This window comes from Lichenostomus cassidix, chromosome 10 (assembly GCF_008360975.1).
Source record: "Lichenostomus cassidix isolate B80296 chromosome 10, HeHo_3.0, whole genome shotgun sequence".
Taxonomy (NCBI): domain Eukaryota; kingdom Metazoa; phylum Chordata; class Aves; order Passeriformes; family Meliphagidae; genus Lichenostomus; species Lichenostomus cassidix.
This window is the reverse complement of record NC_139491.1, coordinates 9725386-9745826: the sequence shown is the minus strand read 5'-3', so window position 1 is coordinate 9745826 and position 20441 is coordinate 9725386. Positions and strand designations below refer to the sequence as shown.

The 20441-nt window shown below is 44.3% G+C and overlaps 1 protein-coding gene across 4 annotated transcripts in view; it reads left to right on the top strand.

Moving 5' to 3' along the window:
* Positions 1-20441, top strand: part of PDE8A (phosphodiesterase 8A) — a 138662-nt gene that overhangs the window by 8851 nt on the left and 109370 nt on the right. The window contains exons 1-2 of one of the 4 annotated variants that reach the window (XM_085070520.1): positions 15844-15915; positions 16979-17506. The exons of 1 other annotated variant lie outside the window; for it this stretch is intronic. In XM_085070520.1, coding sequence (XP_084926646.1) covers positions 17246-17506 — 261 coding nt within the window. In that variant the 5' untranslated portion in view covers positions 15844-15915; positions 16979-17245. 2 more of the 4 variants (XM_085070522.1, XM_085070519.1) reach the window with 2 other exon arrangements.

Below are 20441 nucleotides of genomic sequence, written 5' to 3'. Positions count from 1 at the left end.
TGCTCTCTGACCCTTCCCCCTCAGCTATAAAGTATAAATATAGGTCTAATGAAACTAAAAGCAGAGGTTCCTTTGGAGAAAATTGAGGAGGCTTAGGAGGAAAATTCTTAAATTTTGCAAAATGTTTTTATTCAGTCCCAAACAGAATGCCTGCAGTTGCTTTATAAGCTGTTTATGTTTGTCCCCTTTCATTTTGGAAAAGAAAAATCAAACCCAAACCATTTCATTTAGAAAATACCAAAGCAAAACATTTCACAGAACCATAGAATAGTTGAGGTTGGAAGGGAACTCTGGAGATCATCTAGTTCAACCCCTCTGCTTGAAGCATATTTGAATATGCTATGCATTTCTGTTTTGAATTTTTATCTGTGTCCATGGTAATTTCCCAAATTTGGCTTGAATTTCTAAACAGATCTGTGTCCCCTTCCCAACTGTATTTTGGGATCAACTTTTTATTTACTGATTTTTTATTTTCTTAGGATTCTATTTGGGAAATCTTTGTCCTCTGTGCTAGGCTGGCAATATATGCTGTCTTCAGACTCCATGTAGAAAGTGTTTTCCAGATGTTATGGATTCCACATAGCTTCTCTTTTCTTCTTCCACATAGCTTTATATAACCACAAGTGTTTGACTTTACATTTGCTTAGTACAGCACACTTGTGACTTAAAAAGATGTGGACACTCATGGGAGCAAAACATTAGCATTTATTATAAAAGGTAGTAATATACTGTCTGGTTGGCTTCCTACCTGTGTCCATACATAGAATCATTGAGTCATTTAGGGTGGAAAAGACCTTTAAGATCATAAAGTCCAGCCATAAACCCAACTAGTCCACCACTAAGTCGTGTTCCTGTCATCTCAAAATGCTGACCCACGTCTGCCAATGATTTACTAAAGGGACAAGGTAGTGTCTGTCATTTATCCAATAACTTTTTTTGCCAAGTTAAAATAAGAAACAACCCAAAACAAAACAGAACAAAAATCGGAAACATTCATAGCGCATAAAGAGCAGCTGAGGACCCAGAAACATGGATGACTAGGATGCCTTGGATTTGGATGTGCCCAAAAGCTTACACAAAGCCTAAAAAGAGATTGCTTTGTGAAAGCCATTTGTTGGTGCCCATGACAGTGTCATGTGTGTGCCCTGTGGGGTTTGACACCTGAATTCCTGCTAGTTGGGGGTGAGTGCACTGTCTGAGCTGCCATTTTGGCAGAGATGTTTAATGATAATTGGTGTGATTTGGACACTGGCTGGAGCAATACAATTGGATTTGTCACATTTGTGGTCACAAGGTGTTGTGGGTCAGGACTGTGGAACTTCCACCTCTGTATGAGAGCTGCATGATGTGAACCTCATGGAAAGGAAATCCTTCACTTCCAGTAGAGTGTGAAACTCATCCACTCTTTGTGAAATGGAAAAACATTAATGGCTCTCTCTCAGAAAATGCAACTCAGCCTTTCTACATATTTTTTTATCAAGGATTTTAATTTCCTTTCCTGGCTTTTCTTATTGCAAATAAAAAACCCCCAAGAAACAAATGGGTAAAACTCCAGGGTTCCTTAGCAAAACTATTCCCTCATGCTTTCAGCTGGAGCAGGTTTCCAACAGTGACATGAGCTCACAATATGTTAGTCTGACTCTAAATAAGATTTCCCAGAGCTGACTGCAGGTTTTGGCTTAGTTCTAGAATAAACTGCTTTGGAAACCTTTCTGGAGTGGATTCTGGATAACCTGGCACCATTTAAAGGATTAAAAAGTCATGCATAATTTGCCCTTTCAAAATACTCAAGTCTTTTAAATTTCTCACCCCAGAAAATATCTCTCTTTTCATCAACCATCAGCTGTTTCCAATTGCTTCATTCTATTTTGGTCACTTATTCTCTGTTTTCCTTCCCATGCATGACTAAATATCTCCTTTAAATCAACTCGAAGCAATTCGTTTTTCCATTCATCCATTGGGTTGTGCTGGTTTCTTTCACCGTCGGAATGCCACACGAATGTCATACATTGAAGGAGCAATATCATCTGTGCAGTCCTGAGTGCAGGAGGGCTTGGCGCCAGCTCTGCAGCTTTGTACGTGAAAAACATGGCAGCTGCTGCTTTCTGCATGTTTTAACTGCATTTAACTGTTCATTTTCTGCAGCTCTGAGCAGAAATGCTGAGGCCGTGGCAGTCCCACACAACGGTGTGATGGTGCTCATGTCTGTGGTCTCATGGTGAGCATTTCACAGTGCAGTGACGTGCAGGTGTCAGCCCTCAATTTGATTTTGATCAAAATCCAGTGACCAAAAAATCCAGTGACTGATCCTCAGGTCAGTCCTGCCAGTGCTGTGGCACCTAAATGCAATCTTGCATTTGCCTTGGTCCATACAGCTGATGAGCAGGCACACTGCTCTTCAATAACCTTGTTTTGTTGCCCTCAGGTTAGAATGAAGTTTCTCCAATCTTTGATCTCTTGTATAATATACAAACACCCACCAGATTTGTGACCCATGCGTATGTGACACATGTGTTTTCCTTTCAGCTGACAAACACAGAAGCTGAAATTATCTAGAAAAAATAAATATCAAGGCCAAGCATAAGAAAGGGTTTGTTTTGGTTTGGGTTTCTTTTGGTGAAGTAAAGAATATGCTGGAGACAGATTTGACAAAGTGAGTGATCCAGATTTTCGTGGCAATTGCATCCCAGCTCTAGCTGTCGTAGGCACAGCTGATCCAAGCTGTGCTATGCTCTGCAGGGGAAGGAGTCAGGTTCAGACCTGCCAGAAGGCCCTGAGCACTAAACCCTTCTGTCCAGAGAGGGATATGTAAAGCTACATTTCCTCAGGATTCCTGCCAAATGACTAATCTTGGACACTTTCAGGCATTCCAGCGTGTCTGGTTAGTGGTTACTCTAGCCATTCTATCGTGTTTTTGGGAACCAAATGTCTTGCACACTAAAGCAAGGTGCAGATTATACAAGGAGTTCCTATAGTAGATGTAGGTAGAGTTAGTGGCCAGTGCACAGTGACTTTACATCAAAGATAGCCTTGTGAACAGGGAGCATTGAGCATAGGCTCAAAGTCAGACATGCAAGGGAATCAGACCACTTTATAATTTTCTTGGGAGTCATGGGCTGAAAGGGATTTTTAAACACACACTGAATGAATTAGTCCATTAACTTCTCTTTTCCTTTCCATGCAAGTGACGACTACCTGTGACCAGAGGTGAGCTAATGAGACAGCATTGCAATCAGCCACTGGTCAGACCAGATCACACTATTTACAGTAAAAGAGAGCTCATGGTTTCTGCAGAGAGATCCCAAGCTCAGAAACTATTCTGTTACCTAACCTCGCTTGTTCCCATTTGCTAGGGACTCCCTGAAACTGGACTGTGGCTATTCTTTCATTGTATGTTCACAGAGCTGTCTCGGGGTATACTCCAGTGAATATTCAAGCTTCATCTCATGGGATTTTCCTTTCTAAGGTGCAGCATTATTAGTTTTCAGAACATAATTATATGTCCAGACCCTGACTACACCCTGCATGTATTTGAATGCTTTCCTGTATGCAGTACCTCTCCCAGAGGCCACTTCTGGTTCATGTCAATGATCTTTGGGGTTTCACTGTACTTTTTACTTCAATGATAAATTATTGTGGTTTCCAAAGGTTAATCATTAGTGCTCTGCAGAAGATGTCCTGTCTAGATAGTGTGGTTTCCTTTTAATTGTCTTTTTGGATCTAGCTTTGTTCTTATACTATGGGATAATGTGCCAAAGATGGCACTGTGCAGGCTGTGTTGATGAGTTGAACTGTGCTACAAAATACTCCTTTTGATCCTGCTTTTTTTTTTTTTTTTCTGAACTCCATCAGCTCCTTTTTTTTTCCATATATAGAAGCCCTTTGCCTTGTATCTCCTGTTTGGATCAGGGCTTGATGGGTTGGATCAGGTCACAGTACCTTCTTGTCTGACTGAGACAGGATGGACATCCAAGAGGATGAGCTGACCTCCATCACAGCTGGTTATGTGAGGAGGGAGCCATGCACCAGTGAAATTGGCTTCCCAGCCCCAGTGAATACATTGCGTTGTCTTGTCTTCACAGGTAACACCAAATCTTCTCATAAATCTATTACATTTTATGGCTACATGAATCCATTGTATGAATCTTTGTTGAGAATTACAGTCAATAACCAATTGTAGCAGTGCAAGGAGCTACTGTTATGTCCTAAACTGTTCCCTAACATACCAGCTGTCTTCACTGAGGAGATTTAAAAGCTATTTGTCAGGGTCCTTTCCCCTGGCTAGCTAAGCCTAATTTTAAACTCATACAAGTCAATACTCATGAAACACACTTCAAAAGTGGACTAAGTATCTGCTTTAAGTGGGAACAACAAGAGTCTATGGGTGCCACCCAGCAGTTTCCTGCCTGGCTGACTGCACTGTGGAAGGGATTTTGCCCCTGAATGCCATGTCCCAGGCAGTGCAGTGACCATCCCAGGGCCCTGGAGAGCCCTGCTCAGCCTCCCGACTCCCTCTGCACCAGGAAAGGGAGGGAGTGCTCCAGCTGCATCCGGCCCGCCTGCCTGCCCACGGGAGGCCCTTGAAGTACAGAACAAAATAAATTCCTTCAATCCTAGCAATTTTCTCCACAGCAGATCAGCAGGCAGCAGGCCTATGTTCTGTGGCTGGCAGTGGGCATCTGTGAGTGTCCCAAGATGCCTGTGTTTGATGACTATATCCCAAAGTCATGTCTCTGGTGTTTTTCTGCCCGCAAGCAACATTTGAAAGACATCACACAGAGAACCAAAATCATCTCCAGTGGCTTCAGTGGATCTGCTCCTGATCCAAGAGCTCCTTGCCCAGATCCCAGCACTCAGGCACTCCAGGTGATTTGGCTGCAGAGAGCACACCAGCACACCTCTGGGCCTGCTCTCCATCCCACCAGGAGTGCTGCTCTCCAAAGCCCCCATGGATAGGAATTGAACTGATGCACAGAAGATGCCAACAGCTCAATGTTCAAACAAGAATTAGGAAGTCTTTTAACCATCAGAGTTAATGAAATAGATGGAGATGAGAATTCTTTCCTTGTACAGCTGTGCCATGGTTCTTTGTGGGTTTCTGAGCATCCTCAAAAGTGTCAGGTTATTCCCCAAATCCAAGTCAGATACTGAATAAACAGACACCAGCCCCTTTATCTGCAGTGGTTCCCCATTAGTAAGAAAGCTGGGAGACATTCCTTTCTAGGAGCAAAGCTGCTCCACTAAATGCCATCTCACTTGACTGTTACTAGCATTTCCTGATAAACTGACCTTCAGAGAAATGCACTTTTATCAGAAAGCTGTTTTGTTTAAAACCTTTTAGATGACCATTAGACAGCTCAAGCCTGTGGCTGACCCCAAGCCGTTTTTCGCTGGTGCAGATCAAGATGTGCTACCTCTATGAGAGGCAAAGTGTTGCTCCAGAATCATAGGTTATGTTGCACTTGAAAAATACAGAATTTTACTTGGCTATACTAACTGTCTTAAATATATGATTTCCCAGAAACCACTGAACCTTCAAAAGGTGGAGACTTTGATGAAAGAGGTTAGATTACAGCCTTGCTTCTGGGAAATGACAAATACTTCCCAGGTCACTAAGAGCAAATCACCCAATATTTTCCCATCTCTAAGGGATTAGAATCATAAATCAAATAGTATTTATGATGTGTTCCAGTATGTCTGTGATAGGGCCATGTAACTTCAGATAAAAGAAAGTTTACTTTTATTTGTAGTTACGAGACTAAAGGAAGCACTACAGCATCTGTTCTAGAAGAAATCCATGGTTTCTATAATCTTTTCTGAAGTTCTTTTCTCACTGAAGCAGTTAACAAAGCTTGGATGTAATGTATTCTAATCTAATGTGCCTAATTTAGCTGAACACTTTAAATTCTTTCAGTTATATGGCTCCGGTCTGTCTGTTTTTGTTTTACCTTTTTTTCCACTGCTGAGCTCCGTAATTGTTCCTTTTAGCCACAGTCACCTAAGGTCAGGCTGTACCTTGCTAAGGAGCCGAACTGCAAACAAGGCTAACTCAATCACGTGTCTCCAGCCCATTCCTGTTATTAATCCTCCCAAGTTCTGGGCCTAGCACTTGGCAGAACGACTAAAGTAAACTTTTTATCAGAAGTTCACATTCTCCTCAAGTGGAGGAAGAGCTGGATAATTCCTGCCTTCATTTTCTCAAAGGGTATTGTAATGTGGGAGCTACCTCAGATTTATTTCAATAATGCAGGGGGCACAAATGCATTGAAAAAACATTGTGCAATGCAAATTTAGTGTGATAAAATTCTGTTTCTCATCCCAAAATGTCTTTCAGAGTGCTTTCATCAGTAAATCTGCTGTCATTGTAACCAACGTGATTGCTGGCTGTAAACTGTCAGGATGAGCTCCTCACACTGTGGCTGCTGAGGATGCTCTGACAGCCCAGGCCCTTTCACAGGCTCCTTCGTATCCCAGAGTCATCTTTTGGTGATAATTTAATTTCTCTCTTCCACATGTTAAGAAGCAGTCAGCACAGTTAGCCAGCAACAGAACAAGTAAGAATGTGTTTTACAAAGCACTTACAATCATATTGAAACCTGTGTGTCAGTGATTTCCCTGTGTGTATCTAATTTTGCAGGTAATTCATACAGTGATGAAAATCTTTGAGCTGTCATTGTAGGCTAATGCCCTTTTCCATTCTTAAATGTTCAACAACCTGAGCTACCAGTCAGGAAAGTTTACATTTTTCTAGTTTGTTTTGTAAAAACAGCATCTGCATGAAAGAAGTTGAAGTGTCATACTTAACATGTACAGCTACAGTCTCTCCAAGCACAGCACTTCCAAAACAGCCCTTGTTCACTAACTTTTCTTTTATTTAGCTAAACTTGAATGGAAATGCTGTGATGGATGGATTTTGCTATATTGCTATTTACTTCTTTAATTTGTTTTTCTTTGTGATCATCCGTTACACAATCAGTGAAATACCTCTCAGCTGGACACAGAGTTTCAGCTGTGAGATGCCACCAGTTTTTTTCTTTTTCTCTTTTTCTTTTTCTTTTTCTTTTTCTTTTTCTTTTTCTTTTTCTGAGCAAGTGGTTTAGAAATAGCCCTGCATCCTCTCATTGCTGCTGGTCCAAGATGGAGGGAAAATTTGGACTGGGCTTCTGCCTAGACACTAAATTACTTGCAGGTGTAAAGGGCCTGTTATATCTCTCCTCTTTCTATCTCTTTGGGGTTTGGTAGAGGGCTGAAGGGTGCCTTGCTTAGTCAAGGGCAGGTATAAGTCCAGGGTAATTGTTGCTATTTTGGGGGAAACCTGCAGGGGAGGGCAAGTGTTTCCTGATGTCCCTCTCCCAGAGCTTCCTAAAAATTCCCTGCGATGGGAGCGAGCCAGGGTGGAGATCCCAGGTGGTTTGCCCACCTGTGTATGATGTATGGGTGAGTCAGGACAGTGAGTGAAAACTGATCAAGTAAGATGGCAACTCTGGGTGCAGGATGTGGGCAATAACTCCCATGCTACCCAAAACTGATCCTCTGGAGAACCAGGCACAGTTGAGGCAAGGTGATCCACGCAGCTTTCATGACTTCCTGCCCCTGTGCAGCACCAGGCTGTGCGCTCTGCACTAGGTAAGTGGAATTTAAACTGCTCTCTCTTGTAGTACTTTCCTTGAATACCTGTATTTCTCCCCAGTGAAAGACTGATTTTGCTGGGATTTGCTGTTCCTCCTGAAAAAACAGTGTGGCTGTGTTTGGAAAAAACTTTAATAGTGAGGTTATCTTACAATAAGTGTCTTATGTAGCAGACATACTTTCTTTTTTTCTTCTCAATTTACCCTCTTCTCCCAAAACACCACACAGCTTTTCCCAGGTGGATCTGTGAAATGCACAGTTACTAACTTAGTTTCCTTTTAAAAGTATAATCAATTTAGATCAGATTTTTGAAGTCCTACAGACAGCTTTTTTTTGAAAAAATGGTTATTTCTTTTGGTGCCCAAGACTGTCAAAAGGAAGATGTGACTTTTAGGTGTTTATATCATCTAAGCAAGAGGGAGGCAGTCCACATGGGGTCTGAAGAGATGTCATGTGCATGGTATGATTCTGACCTTCTCAAACGACTCTGACACTTGCCTAATGAACTTCCAAGAGTGCAAGGAGATGAATAAATCTTCAATTGCTTTGTCCAGATTGGTATACTTGTAGTGGCAGTGAATTAAAGAGTGATTGTTTTGTCTTGTAATTCTTTAATGAATTACTTAAGTCATTGTAAAGGTAATGTGTGGAATGGTTTGGTCTGAAACTCCCCCAAAGCAGAAGTGTTAACCAGATTAGGTGTGTGGGGAAAAGTGTGTTTGCCACCTGGGCCATGTGAGAGATAAGGCTTGCTAGTGGTTACCTGCAGCAACCAGAGTGAGAGGCCTTTATGTGAGAGATAGGAAGTGGGCAACTGTGCCCTGGAAGTAAATCAGGGAGGCAGAGAGATGGCATTACAGCTTATTTCAAGTGAGCGGGGATTAAAAAGCTTCTTGATGGAGCATCAGGAACCTCCCCACTTGGGCACAGTAAGTGCAGACTCAGGAGATCTTGCCAAGGCAGATATAAACCATGAGATCAGCCCCCTCAGTTCATCAGATCATTCCCCACCCCATCTGTTTGGAAGTCTCTCACGAATTTAAAGGATGTGTTTTAAAACTATTTTTCAAGTCTGTTCCCAGAAGATTTTTTCTTTAGTGCTTGCTATTGTGCCTGTGTTACAGAGCCTGTCAACCCCTGCAGCACCCAGCTGTGCTGGCTGTAACCATAATTCACACAAACTGCCAAGTGCTGTTCTGCTTAATATGACAGATCCTTCCGTGAGCTGTGCTACAGCCAGCCCTGGTGAATGTGCTGGGAAGGATGGTGCCCATGTGAGTAAGATTTATGTTTGTTAGGGCTGTGGTGAATGAGCCTGCAAGCGCTGCCTTCCCCTTTCAAAAACTCGTAAGATTTATCTTCCCGACACATCCTGAGTCTGCTTCTCCCTTTTTTTAAAATAGCTATCCCCAGAAAACTTACAGGGTCTCTCCACCTGCCCTCAGTGTGGCTTCTCTTTATCTCTTGCCCAAGTTGTCATCTCCTCTTGCAATTCTTGTGGTGTTGCTCTTCCTGCTGCTCAGCTGGATGTGCAGACAGCCATAAAATGGAGTTTACAAGAACCATGATCTATGGGTGCTGTGCCATGGCACCACAGAGATCCTTGTTCATTCCTTACAATTGTCTGCATGCAGAACTGCATGTAAGCAAGGGACAAGGACTGCAACTTCCCTGGTGGGAGCTTACAGAAATAAGAACACAGTTGGAAAAATATTGGAAGGAATAGTGTTGGAAAAATGCTGTGCCATTGCTGGACAAGCAGAGCCTGATAGCAATGAAAGAACTGGATGTGAAACATTCCTGGAAAAAGGGGTATATTCAATTGCACAACCACCTCTGGGTTACCTGTGGGTTGTAGGGTACGATCCTCTTTGTTAATTAATGGTTCAGCTTCTTGCATATGTAAGAATACTGCCTTGCTCCACAGAAAGACTTCACATCAGGAAGGTCTGTACACAGTTGGATACAACTGAGTGTATTTAAAGGTGCTGTTTTGACCCAAAGAAAGGAAATGTGTTTGAGAACACAGCTAGGAGTTGTTAAGTATCCAGATGAGGTCCAGTTGCCTGTCTTATATTCAGACAAGTTTGTAGGATAAATTCTTCAGATGTTTCAGTGATCTCGGAACATAAATCTCACAGCCAGGACATGGGACTTTTTGCTATTGTGAATATATAATAAATCACTACTCAGTATGACCACGGATGATGGATCTGTTCCTTAAATAATAAATTCAGAGACCATGAAAGCCATCTGTTTTGCAGGTGTACAGTCTAGTCGTAAAGAGTAATTTTAGAGAGTTTTTCAGCTTCTGCTGCTGCCATGCAGCAGCGATGAATTTCTAGATCCATATTTTGTTGTTCTCTTTACTCCATCTGTCTCTGGTAAGGGTTAAGGCTGCTGGCCCAGGAAGACAGGCTGCTGGCCACTAGCACTGCTGGTTAACCAGCAGCAAACAAGAAAGTGGCTGCTGGGCAGGAGGCAGAGGGATTGTGGGAGAGCCAGGGGTGAGGGGTCTGTGGATTTGAGAGCCTGTCTTGAGTGAGTCTTCCCTCATCAGCCTGAACTGACCTTTTAGTTGCTGGGGTAGACAATAAGGCTAAGAGCTTGTCCTTCTAGCTCTGATGACAAAAGAAAACTGACCTACTGATGGAGAAGACAGGTGGCTTGTTCTTTTCCTGATTTTCTCTCGTTTTCTCTTATTGGGTCCAGGCAGGCCACAATGTAATATAGGGGGTTGTGGCATTGGGAACCAATCCAGGAGTCTGAAGGGTCTTGAGGCTGTGGCCACTTTTGGGCTGGGCCAGAGACTGGCTAGTTAAGAGAAGGATCCAATACTCTTAGGAAGCAGAGGGACAACAGGCACTTGTAGGGTTTAAGAATTGGGTATACCACTCCACCTAAAAGGACCAATTGCCATCCTTGGTTTAGTAAATCAAAAACTGAAAGGGTTGCATGCTAAATAAATGTAAGTTGGCTTAAAAATACTTAGGAAGAGAGAAGGGAAAAATCTGCAAGAGGGGAACAGCTAATTCTCTATGGTCACAGCTGGCTACATGGCACAGTGCATCCAGACAGATAATACTGCTGTGGAAGCACAGGATAATTACAGGGGAGTGGGTGGGGATGACAGTGCTTTGTTCCTCCCTTCCCCACAAATTTTTGGTCAACTCAAGGCGAGGCCAGGCAGTAGGAGCTGTTGGAGGCTGCTTTGGCAGCAGGTCCTCCTCCTTCCCGCTGGGCTCTGCGGCTGGCAGTGCTGGAGCAGCTGGGTGACACAGTGCAGCTTGGAGGTGCTGCACTCCCTGGGCTGTGCAGAGCTCCAGGCTCGAGCTTTGCAAAGACACGGGTTAGGTGGTGAGCATTAGACACTGGGAGGGAGAGCAGCAGCATCCAACGGCCCATCCATGCCCAGTGATTAAAGCTGGGTGGCAGAGATCTGCTCACCTTCACTCTGCATCTGCTGTGGAAGCAGGTGCTGCTCCTGGGCCGTTTGGGGAGACCCTACCAAAAACAAAGCAGAGAAAGTATAATGCTGAGGGAAGCTTGAGAAGCATTGGACAGATGGACAATTGTGAAACCAGAAAAAGTGTGTGTGTGGGGGTTTTGTGGGAGATTTAAGGGGTCTGTCAGCTTTTGGGAGATCATAGAGGTGAGAACTGTTTGGGGCTGGATGAAGGATTTTGATCTAATGGGGGGTGGGTGGAAAGGCAAGAGAAAGCAGGTGGCAAAAGGGGAACTTACAGGGGGAAATAAAAGGATCTGAGGAAGAACTAGGAAGAAGGAGAGACTAAGATACACCAGAAAGGGAGACAAATCTTAAGGATAGGATGGGGCTAGGAAAACACTTCCACAATGTGGGACAGCAGTGAAGGTAATCAAAGTGGGAAGAAGGTACAGTGGAGAAGGAGGTACATTTTTCTCCTAGAAACAGTGTGTCTATCCTGCTGATCACTGAGCAGTGCTGAGTGTGATGTGTAAAGTACAGCTGCAAAAGCTGTTGTGACACCAGTTATGATGATGAAGCTTGTATATACATACAGTATCTGAGCTTTAGACTTGAATGTCTTTAGTGTTAGAGTTGAAAAAGTTGCTGACTTAGACTGCCTTGAAGGCTCTGATTTCCAAGTGGTACAGACAACTGTCTGTGCTCTGCAATTGCAATTACACAAGAGCAGCAGCCAGACAGCCTGCCAGGACATCAGGGCGGCCCTGCTCTCAGCTGCTTTGGGGTTTCTCAGGACACCAGGAAAGTGGTGCAGAAAACAAACTCATTGTACTTCTGTACATTCCAGGAGCTGGAGATGAGCTGTCTCAGGACAAATTTTACTCTTGTGTCACCTGAAAACGCCCTGTTCCAGGATACCTGATGCTTCTGCACAAACAAGCAGATGTACCCTTGGGAGTGTAATGCTGATACTCGCTTGTGGCTAAGGCAGCATATGGTCCTTGTTTCCTCTTCTAGAATATCTTGGGATGGAGAGACATACTCAGTCACAGCTTGCACGTGTCAGTAGTTAGTGTTGTAGAGTCCATTCAGCTGTTTGCGTGCTGGCGCATTTTCCACAGTTCCTCCTTCTCCTTCTCCCCACTGCCTCCTTCTCTGGCCCAGAGACCAACAAGATTGCCTAACTTTTTAGAAGGCCAAAAGACACAATTGGAACATACAGCTGACTTGGGGGGAAAAGTAATTAAAATCACATAGAGTAATCTCTTACTAAGACTGCTGCTCACAGGACTGCAGGCATGCTCACTCTGCCTTTGCTAGACAGACATCTTTCCAAGGGACACTGATATTTCAGTGTTCATGCAGATATTAGCCCATCATTTCTTCTGCATAATTCTGCCTGCCACTGTCTCAGGTATTGAAGTATTATCAGAATTGTATTTTGGCAACAAACTTTGCTCTGGGCCTTCAAATGCATTTTTGTGTAGCTGGACAGGAGTGAACTGTCCCAGGGCTCATGCATGAACTCTTACAATGTGCAATGGGAATTGGTCAAGGTCTGTGTGAAATGGATGGGTATTGCTGATACATCAAGGGAAGTGGTTTTACTTAGGGAAATTTGGGGGGACATAGCAGATATGGGGAATAGTGGGGGAGATCTGGGTAACAGTGTGTTCAGTATTTTGTAAAAAAAAAAAAAAAAAAACCAGGGTCCAATGTAATTTCTCTGTGAGAAGGATGAGGAAGGATGTGGCTGAATAGTGTAATTTTCAATCCTTTTAAATTTTGACACTTACTTATTTGTTCTCTAAATACTTTGATCTTCCCCAGCACCCACTTGTCTGCAGATTAAGCTGATAATCATTCCAAGCTCTTTCCTAGCATTCTTTCTTATTCTGCAGTCCTGAAGGAAATTCAACCTTACTCTCCATAAATAACCTTTCTCATTCCCCTAGCTGTCTCCTAGTTGTCTTCTGACCTCTCCCTTACTGACTCTGTACTGACCTTGCACTTCCCCCACAGCCCTAATCTGCCACTGTCTACACTCCTAGTCTTCCTCTGCTATTTTGCATGATTTCTTTTTTTTTTTTAATAACAGGGCCCACCATTTCCTGAACTGCACTTCAGCAGAAAGCTTGAACAAGGCCCTTTATCCCCACAGTTCATAAATGTAGTGACAATTTACTACCATTGGCAATGATTTTGATGTTTTCACCCCTCCTCTCTGATTCTTGGCTCTGGGTACATCTAAACTTTCAACTGTATTTTTCTACTGGCAATGAAACCCAGCACCACTGTTTTCAGATTGCAGAGAAACAAGACAATTCCAGTGCCAGTGTCTTGTTCAAAGAACAATTTTTGTCTTTAGTCGAATTTTTATCAGTGTCACAACAACTCTAGTGATTTCTCAATGGCTTTTATTAAACTGCTAAGGGATTATTCAGGTTCATCCTTCCATTCAAGGCAGTGTGAGTTCTCATCTGAAAATCTAGCAAATGCAGACATTTTTGTTTTGTTTTGTTTTTTTTTTTTTCTTAAAGTTAGGCTGTAGAAATAATCAGTAATAACCTGCCAATGGAGAGTCATGGAAAAACTTTAAAAAAGAGCAAAGTGGTCATGCACATAATATCTGATGTAAATTTTCTTGTTTTGTCATGCTGTTACCAAACAAAGCATTTGCCCCTCCCCCCAGTATTTGTCTGTCATTTGCATAAATTTTTGTATTAACTGAGTGGGAATTTGTTTGCCTTCAAAGTGGAAAGCAGAGATTTTTCCAATATTGATATTTTTTTAAAAGACGCCATGAATTGTACATTTCATCACTATGTACCTGCAAACCAGACCCATTTATTTTACAAAGTAGAAAGCTTAACTCTAGGTGTCAGCACTGCAAACTGAATGTGCAGCTCTGAAAATGAAGTTTTGCTGTCTCTGACTCCTCCAGTGCCACCAGAAATAAAGTGCAATAGCAGTTTTGCTGACAGATCCATTAAGGCTGAGGAAGGGAGCCCACACTTATGGTTAATGGCACAAGGAGGAATTGTAGCATTCTCTCCTTACACAGTCTTTTTCTAGCTGCGCTTAAGTGTATTCTTATTAATGGGATCTAGTAAATAATGTTTAACGTAAAGGAAAGAATGAGGATGAGATCCATCTCCAAACAGTGCACACTGTTTCAAATGGGTATGTTAAGCCTTTCCCTTCATTTATTGTTAAACACTTATATTAAGTGGGTGTCCAAAGTGATGAAAGGGCACAGGAAGCTGACTTCTTTTTCTGGTTGTAACAGGCTGTACAGATCAGCTAAATTAATGGGGTGGATGAAGTTTATGTGACTATTGCTTACACTCAAAACTGCACAGTAGCAGAAACATCGGGGAAGGAAAGACTTGATTTTCCAGCCTTTAATGCTAGCAATTATGAGAAGTAAATAAAAGCATTTCTGCATTGCAAGTACTGTGGTTATCCTGAAAAACCACATTTCTCAAAAGCACTGACTTTTGGCTTTGCATCTCTCAACCTTACTAGGTGCTCTCATCTGGATCAAGTGATGCTGTTACATATATGAATGAAGAGCTGCTTCTTGCTGTTCTTGTTGTCTGTAGTCATCACTTATCTGCATGTTTTGCTTTTAATTATGACCTGATGGCATGTGTCATGTAGTTAAGGCACTGTTTAAAGTCTGGCTGTTCTGAATGCACAAAAGTGCTCCCGCTGTACTGGATTTTTCTGAAACACACTGATTCTGCCAGGGGAGCACAGAAGTGTTTATGGTACAAAACTGGAGTAATTTAAGCAGTTTCCTCCTGTAATACATCATTTTCCTCTCTTTAAGATGCTGAAGCTTATCGGTAACAGTCATGTCTCTGATATTTGGTTTTCACCATGTTCCTAAATCTAATGTTTGGTTGGGCCTTCCCTAAGCTGCTGTTGCCTCTGAGCTGTTCCTCAGCTAGTGGAAACAGACAGGACCTTGGAGAAGCACCTCTGTGAGCCATTAAACATGAAGGTAGCAGAAGCTACAAATGATATAGTGAAAAAAGTGAAAGGCACGTGAAGATCCAGTTGGGTTATGTGTGGTCTGTGGTAGAGCATGGTGCTGCATGTCAGTTGTTGAAGCTGGGCTGCACTTGAGCTAGTACTTCTGGAACACAAATTGTCTATGGCAGTAACTTGTCTTGCCCTAGGCATGATGTTTGAAGGGCTTTAAATACTGTGTTTTCTCTCCTGAAGTACGTACAGACATCTAGTCTCTCAACACACCTATATGATAAGGAAGCGCAGTACTTCCATACGACAGAAAAGGTTTATTTTACATACATATTCCGGGAAAAGTCTGCCTGCAGTTGATTTCCCAAGCCCCGGGGCCTGGCTCCACCCATAGCACCATCTTCCCTTTTCACAGGCTTTGCTTTCAAAAATATTTTCAAAGAAATTGGCATGGGCAGAGTCGAAGAGGAAAACGATGGGAAGCAACAACCGAGTCCGTCGTCCGGTTGCTGAAGGAGGGCACCCGGCGTGTCGCGGGGCTCGCCGGCTCCCGGAGGCGGCTGCCCGGGGCACCCCCGAGCCCTGAGCGGTGCGGGCCGCGCTGCGGTGCGGGGTGCGAGCGGCGTGCGGAGCCGCGGGCTCGGGCGGGGCTGGCGCGGCATTGGCCGCGGCCGCTGATCTGCATTGACGCCAGCGCGGGCCGGAGGTCAGCGCCGCCGGGCGCTGCATTGGCTCGGCCGGCAGCGGGGCAGCGCGGGGGGAGCCGCGGGCCGGGGCGGGGCGGGCCGGGCGGGGCGGCGGAGGGGCCGCGGCCGCCGCCGCCGCCGAGGAACATCAATAATAACAAGGTGAGCGCGGCGCGAGGGACGGCGGCTGCGGGGAGCCAGGCATTTCCCTGCTGAGGGATGCAGACACCACGGCCCCGGGAACCAGAGCTCTCGCCGCTGCAGCCCGTGCCGCCGGGATGGGACGCTAGGATCGTTTTCCTTCTACTTCTCGCTCTTTTTAATTTTTCTCGCCCTTTTTTCCCCACGATTTTTGATTTTTCCACTCTCGCCGTCTCGCATCACTTCTCTGCCCAACAAACCAACCGCATCATGGAGGCCCTTTGATGCGTCCGCCCGCCGCGCCGGCTGCCCCGCGGCTGAGGGAAGCCCTCCGGGCCGTGCCCGACTCCCTGAGGGGCTCCCCGCGGCCCGGCCCGCCCCTGCCCCGCGCCGCTCAGCCGGGATGCCGCTGCGGCGGCCCGAGAGCCCCGCTGCCGCCTGACGGGGGGCTCTTCCTTCCTTCCGACGACGGGAACCTGAATGTCACCCCCGCGGCGGCCGCCCGCCCGCCCGCGACCGAGGCGGCGCGGGACGAGCCCAGCGCGGCGTGAGGAGCGCAGCCGGCTCCCCGGGGCGGCCGGGCGCCTTTCGGTCCTCGCTGTTATCTTTTAATAAATAGTTGATTATTTTTTTTTTTAAATTTTTGGGCCCCAAAGCACACCCCAAAGCGCACCCCCGGCACAGCGCAGCGCCGAGCGGGACCGCGAGGAGTGAGCGCGGCTCGGCGGGAGCGCGGACGCGGAGGTGGGGAGCGCCCCCGGCCCGGCCCCGGGTTAATCGGTAACGCGGAGCGAGCCCGGGTGGACAATGCGCCGTGCTCCGGGCTCAGGGGAGGAGATGGTGCCGTGCCCCCGGCTGCTCTGAGCGCCGAGCCGACGCCGGGGTGTCTGTGGTTTGGGGCTTGGGGGTTTTTTGTTATTTTTGCTTTTGCTTTTTCCTTTTTCCCCCTCTTTTTTTTTCGTCCGTTTTTCCCAGAAGGAAAGAAAACCTTACCAAGATTCTCAGATGGCTCAGACAAATTAATAATAATCTGTGAAAATACGAAGTCGACCGGTTCTTGACTTCCCCCTTCCCTCCCCTCCAGCTCCCCAGTCCACTGCTGAGATTGAGCTAAAAGGACCTGTTTCCTGGAGGACGAGGAGAACAGACACGTTTCTGGTGGTGTAGAAGGGACCGATGGCAATGCTTCAGAGTGTAGCGGAGACACAGGAGAGAGATTCAACCTGTTAACAGAAAAATTAAGCAGGGGGAAAATATCAACGGGAAGGAAAGATACATATACATATATATATATGTATGTACACACGTATATATATACAAATTAGAAGTATTCCCCAGGTGGCCACAAAGCATGGGCTGTGTTCCAAGCACCAACCTCTCTGACAGCAGAGTGATCTGTCACAGTAGCAATGAGTCTGAGGAGTACAATTTCCCTCACCAGACCAACACAACCATGTCTCAACAGCAGCAAGGCAACCCCGTCCCAGGATTATTCATTAAATGCTACAACACATCCACTTATGAGGCGAGGACTAATTCCTCTAAGAAAGACAAGAGGGAGAACAGCCAGAGCATGGAGGCAGAGGCCCAGACCGGCAGATCCAGTGTTAAGGTAAAAAGGGTGCTAAACACGAGCACTGTTTCTCTCAGAACAGGAGTTGGCTGTAGCTGTTGAGCCCAAGGAGTCTCCCTGCCGTTGTGGGGGAGCTTTTCCTGGCCTGGGCTATTACTTTCGTGTATAAACTAATCAGTGTCTTGGCGACTTTGTAGAGGTACCCGAGCCTCTTTCTTCATTCCACAAAATGAGTTTTCCTAACTCTGGGGCGGAGAGGGATATTAATTGTCCCCGTGGATGGCTCGAGCCGGGGGCACGGGTCTTGCTGCTGAACCTGGGGGGTTCCTCCGGCCGTGGGGCTGCGGCGTGCCTGGCTGTACCGAGCCGTGTTGGTGCTGGGTCGTCCCGCGTGGCTGTTTGTGTTTGTCCCCTTTCGAAACGGGCAGATCGCGGGCTGGAGCGATCTGCGAGCTGGGCTGATCACTTCGCATACCTCTGCCATTCGGAAAGTTGAAGGGAGAGCGGCAGCGTGTTTTGCTCTGGGTTCTGATTTACATTAACAACTTGTTGACCTTGTCTGTTGCTGCAAATAGGGTATTTTTTTGAGCTTCTTTCCATGTGTTAGCGCCCGTACTTGTGATTAGAGGCACAACACAAGACTGTATGAAGTCGACTGACGCGTCCTGAAAAAAAAAAAATTGTAATTTGTGCTTATTTTCTTGGAAGTGAGACAGTTAGTGGTGTGGAGTGCTTGCTTGTCTCTTTGCATTTTATCGATGGACTGTTTGTCTATGGGTTGAACTTTAGCCCCTGATGTTATAGGTTTGTATTGTGTCTTTGGTTTTTTTGGGAAACTGTTTTTATTTTGGAAAAATAAGTAGTTGCAAATGTAAGAAAAATCACATCGTAACAACCCTGGTGATATTATATAACATGGCTGATCTGGTTGCTGTGATAAGAACTGAGATACACATGCTGTAAATATAAGATACAGGCTTGAGATGCAAGTGAGATCTAGCTGAATGTCAAGTGTTTTGCAGACTAACAGAAACTCTAATGATTAGTTGTTTTCTTAGGGTTTTACTTGCTTATTAAGACGACTTCTAGGGTATTGACCTGGAATAATTTACTTAAGTTATGTGGGTGATTTTCTTCGATTGTTTTCTTTCAGATTTAGTAATCTTTGTTCATAGTTTATTAAGTTTCATGGTTTAAAAAAAGTCTAGAAAATTAGCAGATACTTTTTAAGTAGTGAGCTGGGGGAGGAATTAGCAATACTTAAGACAGAACATGAAGCTGAATGCTGGTGTACTAAATTAAATTTTTGTGTTAACAACACTGTACAGGAAATGAACTTTACGGCCCTGTTCACATGCAATAGACATGCTCACGGCATATTTAACACAGCAACCACACTGAGGAAGCTTAAGTTGTCATCAGAGTCCTGATAATTGTTTTGCTAGCTGAATTTTTAACAGTGATTATAAGTGCATGTTACAAAACCTAAATCAAAAATAGTCTTAAAATTTTTGTTCTGTGAATTTGTCTTCTGTGTGATTGTTTAAGGGGAGAAATCCCTCAAACCTGTTTTCAGCAGTATGTGTGGGAAGCAGTCTTATTTTGTTTAATTTCACCTTCAAGAACTTAGTACAGATTCTTGTTTCAGGTTTGGGTAATTCAGGCAGACACTACAGGTTGCTGTTGGTTTGTATGCATGCTGTCATCTCATTGACAGTCACTCAGATTTTTATCACTCAATCACATTTTCTGCCCTTGTCATCACTCTTTAGCACAGTTCTGTGAAAGATGGGTTTTGAGAAATCAGAGTGGAGCTCTGTGATCAGCTGAATACCAAATCTGTTGGGCACAGCACATCTACATTATTTTCACATGCAAAATCCTGTAATAGTGTTTAGAGCTGTCAGGAAGCATGGTATTTCACTCTCCGCTTTTATCATTAGTGTGTGTAGTACGATCAGATTTGCAGTTCTTAGAGTGCTGGATAACTGTGCTGTCTCAGAGTTTGTGCTGGAATGAGGGATCATTGAGAGCAGTTTTCTCAGCACGGTGAAGTTGTTTGGAAAGAAAGAAAGTGTGAGAAAATAGAAATCAATGTGCAGGAGCCTAAAACTCCTGAAGGCAGAAGGAGCATTGGGCAGGATGTTGTGCTGTTTTGTAATTAAAAGGATTTTTGATTTGAGGAAGACCTACAAGAGTTAGGGTGCTACTAAGAACCGTTGCTATATCTCAGTGTGTAGTACACCCTGTATGGCCCCAGGGAGTCCTTCACACAAATATGAAATGCTACAAACCTTGTGTGCTTTGAGCAGCGGTGGTGTCTCCCAGAATTTGTGCGAATTGCTGGTAACATGCCTGAATGACATTTTCACTTGGTTTCAGGTCACTTTAATTTAAATTGTTGTATATTCTCAGATTAAAGCCAACAGAATGCTGTGTTAGAGCTAAGAACAAAACTTGGTCTGTGTGTAAATATCATATTTTCACTCTGGCTGGCATTAGCGTTAAGTTTATTAAAATATGTATAATGCATAGAGCAATAATTTTTATTGAATCTGTTGGCTAGCTATAACGCACATTTTCCAAGTCAGAAAAGATAATAATAAGAAAAAAGCCCCATGTTAATTGGAAAATGGCATTATATCTATTGCTAATTAACCCCCAACTTACTCTGGTTTTGTGTTCATGTCTTGTTATATCTTTCTCCTGGCCAAACAGCAGAGGATCATTTTCTGGATGAGTGGTGTGAGCTTACTATATTTTGTGATTTGCATCAATTTATAAACTGTAGCTAAAAAAGTTACGTGTTCTTTCCAAGTATGGGAAACCCTATATTAATCCACCCAAGTTTGTGAAATAATCCTGAAAGTGTGTGTGTGCAGAGGTAAATGCCATAATACCTGTTTTTGTTATTTATGAATATGGTGACAGTATGTGGGAAATGGAAGACCCTTTTTAGGTTATGGCACCTGTA